General features: G+C 33.7%; 1 protein-coding gene and 2 long non-coding RNA genes across 4 annotated transcripts; 1 reads left to right on the forward strand and 2 right to left on the reverse strand.

The window, feature by feature from the left end:
* Positions 1–292: 292 nt before the first annotated feature.
* Positions 293–1,551, forward strand: LOC125190884. 2 transcript variants are annotated; one of them, XR_007170989.1, is made up of 3 exons: positions 293–1,010; positions 1,184–1,269; positions 1,347–1,551. It is a non-coding gene; the product is annotated as an uncharacterized LOC125190884 (long non-coding RNA). The 2 variants fall into 2 exon arrangements; XR_007170988.1 differs by having other exon boundaries at positions 293–1,269.
* Positions 1,552–5,731: 4,180 nt separating this feature from the next.
* LOC125189483 lies at positions 5,732–6,731 on the reverse strand. The gene is made up of 3 exons (XM_048086757.1): positions 6,702–6,731; positions 6,271–6,555; positions 5,732–6,188 (listed from the first exon to the last, which is right to left on the reverse strand). Exons 1-3 carry the CDS (start codon positions 6,729–6,731, stop codon positions 5,871–5,873), a joined length of 633 nt encoding a protein of 210 aa, XP_047942714.1. The 3' UTR covers positions 5,732–5,870.
* Positions 6,732–6,922: 191 nt separating this feature from the next.
* LOC125186075 lies at positions 6,923–7,331 on the reverse strand. The gene is made up of 2 exons (XR_007170357.1): positions 7,227–7,331; positions 6,923–7,140 (listed from the first exon to the last, which is right to left on the reverse strand). It is a non-coding gene; the product is annotated as an uncharacterized LOC125186075 (long non-coding RNA).
* Positions 7,332–7,337: the final 6 nt, after the last annotated feature.

Consider the following 7,337-nt stretch of genomic DNA (forward strand, 5'->3'; position numbering starts at 1 on the left):
GGTGTCGCCGCCGGTCGTGAGCTCAGCGAGGCAGCACTGCCATCGCGGTCAGACACTCCGTGAGGCGGGTCGTCGTTCGTGCTCCTTCATCGCTCTCAGTTGGAGTCGCGGAGGGGTCCTCGGCATCTCCGTCGCGCCATCCAGTTCCGCCGTCGTTTCGTACTTCGCCAGCGAAGTCGCCGACAGGAAAAAGGCATCGCCTTTCTCTCTTTCTCCGGCGTTCCCTGGCGACTCACGCCCGTCAAAGCTCCAGCCCTCCCCTGGCTCCCTCCGACGAATTCTCTATCGTCGTCATCGCAGCTCGCCGCTGCTGCCTCCCGTCCTTTCACGGCGACTCAGCGCCGTCGCTGACATCTCTGGCTGAGGCAGACGCTGCTCGGTCCGCTTCGCAGACCAGCGCCGCCGCCGCCGCCGCCCGTCGGCCTTAAAGCTAAGTTCTTTTTCTCCCTTTCATTACTTAGTATATTTGTTTGAAACTTGGACAGTAGCTATGTGAAATTAAAATCCTTGTATTTGTTCCTGGCGGTGAAGTTCATATTGTTTTGCTACTGAATTTGGCCTATGAGGCAGACTATGGTTTTCCTTAAACTAGCTTGTTATGATGTGGAAGTTCTGGAGCTCCAAGTTCTTGAGTCTATACATGAGGTTCGAAAAAGACAGAGGGTGTGCTTGTGTCTCTGTGATTTCATTTAAGATTTAGCATTCTATTCGAGATTTCTAAGTTGAGGCGCTTCTACATATGCTTGTGCTTGTTTTTCCTACTATTTCTGTTGTAGATTTGCAAAGTGATATCTTTGTGCTTAAGCATGGTTGTGTAGTGATTTTCTACATGGATGAAAAGGGAGTCATAAGGAGAGTTGTGTGTTACCTCTTGTGATAGTGAAGGAATGGGGCTGTCCTTGTTGCTGCTCACTATTTCGTTCCACTCTCTAACTCTCTATACTGCTGGAAATTTTGAAGTATGTGGAAGGGAGTTCATAAGTGGTGTGGAGGGGTTTTTATAGGCAAGAGTGTGTACTCTTGAAGCCTTAATTGAAGCTGTTGTATTTTCTTGTTATTTTCCTGCAGCAAATCTCCCTTTTCTTTGATCTTTTGCAGCCACTTTATCTTAATGTAGTTTGGTGCCTAGTTTGGGTACTTGGTACTTGGCTAATGAATTCCATTGTTTGATTGTGGCTGGTAGAAACATGTGCTGCATAGTGTGGAGGATTTTGCAGGATTGACTTTCCCCTCTTGGTGAGTCTTTGGTCCTCCATAGCAAAAGGAAAGGTTGTTTCTCCCCTTCTAATAGTAGTCCCTTAATTACTCTTGTTCCTTAGCCATTAAAATATGTTTTTATCTTGCAGGTGAGAGAGAAATCTTGGCTACTACCTAGCTGTCTCGGAGAGTGGGCTCGCTGCCCTGGGCCCGGTGGCCGATCAGATACGGGCCGCGACTTTCGGCCCGGAAGAAGAGGCCCGATGCCATTTGTTCCATGCACGTTTTATCTTTTTAGTTGTTCATTGTATTGCCTAGTAATGCTATTCGAAAATCCGTGATATTCTACACGTATTTCCCATTGTTTAGTTCATTTGATTACTTTAGCTTTTATTTGCAACCAAAAAGGATTAAGTTTCACAAAAGGCTCGAACTCCATTAACTCTTCATGAAAAGAGAACTTTTACATCTTTAGTTCGACATTAACAAGACAAAAGAATAGAAATAAGGGTGCGGGTATTACAAAACCAGCCCTAGATAACAAAAATGAAAATAGAAATAAAAAAGATTACCATTAACCACAACAACATCATTAGACGCCATCGTAAAATTCAAACCACCATTAAAGACTTTATATCTTTTCTTTGGCATTTCCAAACCAATATCTAAGTCCTGACACACCCTTGAAAGCTTACCTGCAAATTATTTAAAAAATTATTGCTAAAATAACAACCAATATAAAATTATAAAATCAATAAAATGATATAAAAAACAATAAGATATGAATAACAAAAAATATGTAGCCAACAAACGTATAAAATATATAACTATAAAAAAACAATACATTTATTATCATCATAAAATAAAAACACATCTTTAGAAATGGACAAAGGCAACTCAATATTGTCAAACTTATCAGAGACACAGCCACTTGCATTTCCAACACAAATTTCATCCATCATATTTTCATTCTCCTCAACTTAACGTGAAATAAAACAACAAACAACAAAAACAATAAGTATAACCAAATATAAAATTAAATCAGGATTAAATTTGATAAACATTAAAAAAAACGCCATTAATCACAACAAAGACCATACAAACTATTATAAAATTGGAAACATATTACCTTTATAATCTAATAAAATCTCATCTTTAGAAGTATCCAAAGACAACTCAATTTTGTCAGACTTGTTAGACACACAGCCACTTATATTTCCAACAAAAGTTTCATACATCATATTTTCATTCCCCTCAACTAAATCTGAAATCCAACAACCTATAAAATTAAATCTCGGATTAAAGTTGATAAATATTAAAAAAATCATCATTAATCACAACAATGACAAAAAAAATATCATAAAATTCGAAACACAATACCTTTATCATCTAATAAAATATCATCTTTAGAAGTACCCAAAGACAACTCACTTTTGTCAGACTTTTTAGCAACACAGCCACTTATATTTCCAACATAAGTTTCATACATCACATTTTCATTCACCTCAACTAAACCTGAAATACGACAACCTACAATAAGAAGAATAAGTAAAATGCGACAGTAAAAATTAAACTGAAGATTAAATTTGAAAAAGATTGAAAAATACCATTAATGACAACACTGTCCATAGAAACCATTGTAAAATTCAAATCACCATCAAAAATTTTATAGCATTTATTATTAGACAATTTTTCATGAGCACCGAATCCATGAGAGGGCATTGAATCTTCACCTGTAAAATAATTAATCGTTGATTAGAAACAATTAAACTATATTCGATATCAATAAATACAATAATTATAAAAAAATACAACAATCTGTATAACTATACAATAAAAATTCAACAGCTACGGATCAATACAATATAAATGTAATATATACATTGAAACATGTTGAAATCTCAAACAATTAGACAACTATCTAGTCAAGCATCCATTACTTTTACATATAACACGCCAAATAAATATCCAACAAATAAAATTACACATATAAAATGAACCATAATAATCCAAATTCTAACAAAATAAAACAAAAATCCAAAATAAAATTCTAAGCCTTAAAAACACCCACAAACCTAGATACACAAACAAATGAATAAAATTGAAAATAAAATCTACAACTCAGGAATGCCCTCAAAGATAGATATAAACCAACAATGAGTACAATATATTAATACCAATCCGTTTTTGGATTCAAAGTAAATTAATTGAAATTACAAAATATCAAAGAAAATTTATATAAAAAAAATAAGAATTTTCCTACGATACACAAAATACATATGAAAACAACCAAGAAAAAGAACAATAAACAGTACAAAAAAATTATTCTCAATACGCACATAGCTAAAAACAGAAAAAGTCAAAAAAGATTAAAATACAAAGAAATACAAAACAATAAATAGAACAACTATCATTAACGAAATCAAAGTGAAAATATTTAAAATTAAAATTTAAAATTATAAAAAATAAGCACCGGGTAAGATTGAACTGTAAGGGGAAGATTTTCTTTGAAACATGAGATTTTTTACTTGTTAGTATTAAAACTACAATATATTAATAGGTGTCGTTTCATTTTGATGACAATAATTTAACCAAAAATATTAATAAACATTATCTTGAAATTCGAGCCAATAAATGTAAAAAAATATTCACAAAAGAATACTTAATCAAATAACTAAACAACCAAAAGTTAAAACCCACTGTGCAATAGACTTTATAAATTTAAATAACTATAATAAATAATACAAACACATTATTTAACAGTATCAATAAAGGAAAAACATAAATTGAGAATGACACCAAGAACATAATATCAATTTAATGAAATTATAAAATATAAGTAACAAATTATTTATTTATTTGAAATATAAAAGTCTAAAATCAATATATCATGGGTTCTGATAGAAGTATAATGTTAGAGTTTGTATACTAGAAATCACGTTTTGAGTGATTGAATACTGTAAAACTCTTATTTTATTTTCCAAGGAATAAAACAGATTATTTTTGTCATAATGTTGTTATGTTTTACATTTAATGGATGTTTATGCATGTTTAAATGTATAAGTTAACTTAACAAAGTCTAAGTCTTTATTTTAGTAGACCGGTTGTGGGTGGCGTCCACTTTAAGGTAACACGGTCAGTCCTAAACAAAGAAAAAGATGAATTTCACAACCTAGTTGGAATTAGACTATCCATCGAGAAATGTTGCAATGTCAGTCCGCATATTTCTAAGCCTAACTGAAATAAGATGACATTGGTGTGGTATAGCATTGAATGGATCTAACAAGCAAGACTTGTCCTTAGGCTATCTACTGAAAGGCGAGGTCTTGATAAATATTTGTTTCTTAATCAATGTAGGTTAGCATTGAGCATATGGTATTGATTATGCATTACTTTGACTTATCAAATGGTGTGGGTTTTGCATAACCCAATGATCCCGATATATTGGGTAGTGGTGATTAATATCTAGCGGTGCTAGGATTGCTATTATGTTGAATCGTACGCGAGGTGAGTCTCGTTTGATAATATCCTCAAGAGGAGCGCGAAACAAGGTTTTATTATTCGGAACCTAGCTAGTTGGAGTTTGATTACTCTATGAATAATAAATAAGCGGTCCATGCTAAGTCCATTCTTGGAATTAATAAGAAGTTAATTAATTAAGTCCATAGCAGACACTAATTAATTAATGGACATTTTTATCTTAAGCATGGGAAATGAAAGTAAAACGGAAACCCGGATTACTTATAATTTCGGATTTGGATGTGGAGAGTTCAATATTACTTTTGTAGTGGATGCTCGTAATATTCCAATTAAAGCTTATATTAAATTGTGGGTTCAATTTAATTAGTTAAAAGTAAATTGGATGAGCTCATATCCAAAACCTTCCATAGATCCCTGTCAGGGCCCAAAAGGAACTTAATATAAATAGGAGAATAAGGGAGACAACAATCATAAGTTTTTATACTCAAATTTGTGTCCTCCCCTATAGAGTGGAGCTCGAAATTTTTGTCCTATTCCTAAAAGGATTTCTTCTGTCTTCTTTATCTAAGTCCTAGTGTTCTGGTGAGATCAGCCCACACTGATATCGGAGTATAGTTCGGGAACCAGAGAGAAGATTTATGGTCTAGTATTCAAAGCGTCACATGGAGAAGCTGCTAGCCATCTTCATTTCTTTGGAGAATTAATTAGGTATTATTTCTGCTCCGTAGAAAAGTATGTTTTAGGTTTCAGTATTCTTAAAACATGATTAATTCAAGTTATGGCATGATACATGTGAGAGTTACGCGAATAGATTTTGTATAAATAATCTGTTAAATAGATCTGTTTATTATGTGATTTATTTGTGCGATTAATAATTGTTAATCCTTCGCACCGCTGCCAGTTCCTTCGTATAACATTATAAGCAAATAACCATAAAATAAATAATACGGAGTAACAATTAATGAAACACACCAACTGCAAATATTATATTATAAATTACAACAGAAGAAAAACTTAGTCGAATACATAATTACTCATCTTTATTGACTCTGAATATACACATAGTCAATAACAAAACGAAAATAAAAGATGAGCAGCGGTCCAACCAGCATATTGGTTAATAATGATACTTACACAAAAGACAACATCACCGCCATAATCAAAACTCAAAACACATTCCAATGCATAAAACTTCAATCTTTAGGTTCTATTTTAACAGCCACCAACTTGTTCTTCCTCTTACTAAACTTCAAAGGCACATCAAATTCTTCAGCCAACTTCCTCTTAATCCCAGGGCTAATATCAACTTCATCTTTCAGAGCAAAGCTTTTCTTCCGCTCCACTGATGGACACACATCAGGAGTAACATCCACATCAATGATAAAATCATCATTCATAAAGCCATTAACTTTACACTTATTTTCAACACTCATGACACCATCATCGGGAAGTATCTCAAGATCAGTTTTCATTCCACTGCAAGCAGGTGAAAACAACCTTTCACCATAAACCTGATATGGAAAAAAGTTTAGTAATAATATAATCATAATAATCATTACTTACTATAGAACATTTAAAAATATTATAAAATACCTGCAGCGAATCATCATCATTACCCAAATTAACAATGGGCGATAGCCTGTCGCAATCCTCTAAAAAGAGATCATCTAATGACTTCGAAGTATCTCCATTATCAACATTATCAAACATAATCGCCGAATACTTGCGAATAATAGTCTCATCACAAACAACCTTTTTAACATTATATGGCTTCAAACTCAGAAAATCAACTTCTTTTCTTAGAGATATCTTAAAGAGATAGATTTTGTCAGTGATGAAATTCTCAACTTCCTTCGGCACACAATTAGCCGAAACAACCTGATATCAATAAAAAAAATTAGCCAACTAATTAAACTAAAATAAAAAAAACAATACATAAACACATAAATAAAAGAAGTACTTATTATTTATATTTTTCCTAACATACCTCCTGTAACACCCACCTTTTTCACTTATCTTTAAACCATTCGGGAGAAATTGAAATGTAAACGCATTTCGTCCTAAAATTTCATTTGGAGCTTAATTAGATGATTGTTCACCTTGTCTTCTTATGATTTGACCGAATATTTAAGTATCGGCATACCAACAGCTATGATTAAAAGATTTGTCCAAGGACGTATATACGATAAAGGAATATCTTTAGCAAATGAATGAGTACATGATTAAGGAGCAACGAACTACTTTATGAACAAATAGAACCAATGTATTACTCATAAGTTGCTACATATATGTAAACTTATGGAGTACAGTCATTTAAGTTACAAATATGCTTTTGGACTTCTTCCTCTCAACCCAAAAGGAGTGCCCACTGCTTCGGCCCACTCACACTTGGCCTGTTAGACCCAAGGGCAGCCAGCCCCTCACAAATAATCGTCACCACCCCAGCCCATTATATAAGCAGACCTGCAAAATGAAGACAAATATCATCAATTCTCCAAGGTATACAAGGCTGCAGCAAGGTACTATATGATAAATAAATAAGGCTTTACTTTGATTACAAAACAAGGGAGGGTTTTGAGATGTCAAAAGATGTCCAACAACTTGCCTAAATAGGAATGGCAGCTGCACTCTTCCTACCACAAAAAAAAAAAAAAAAAAAA

The sequence above is a fragment of the Salvia hispanica genome, chromosome 5, assembly GCF_023119035.1.
Source record: "Salvia hispanica cultivar TCC Black 2014 chromosome 5, UniMelb_Shisp_WGS_1.0, whole genome shotgun sequence".
NCBI classification, from domain to species: Eukaryota; Viridiplantae; Streptophyta; class Magnoliopsida; order Lamiales; family Lamiaceae; genus Salvia; species Salvia hispanica.

Bases quoted from the DNA above. Each gene is read 5' to 3' on its own strand.
- LOC125189483 (XM_048086757.1), bottom strand. From the start codon at position 6,731: ATGCGTTTACATTTCAATTTCTCCCGAATG. The intron at 6,556-6,701 runs GTTTAAAGATAA...TATTGATATCAG, and splicing joins ATTTCAATTTCTCCCGAATG to GTTGTTTCGGCTAATTGTGT. The intron at 6,189-6,270 runs GTATTTTATAAT...TTTCCATATCAG, and splicing joins ATGATGATGATTCGCTGCAG to GTTTATGGTGAAAGGTTGTT.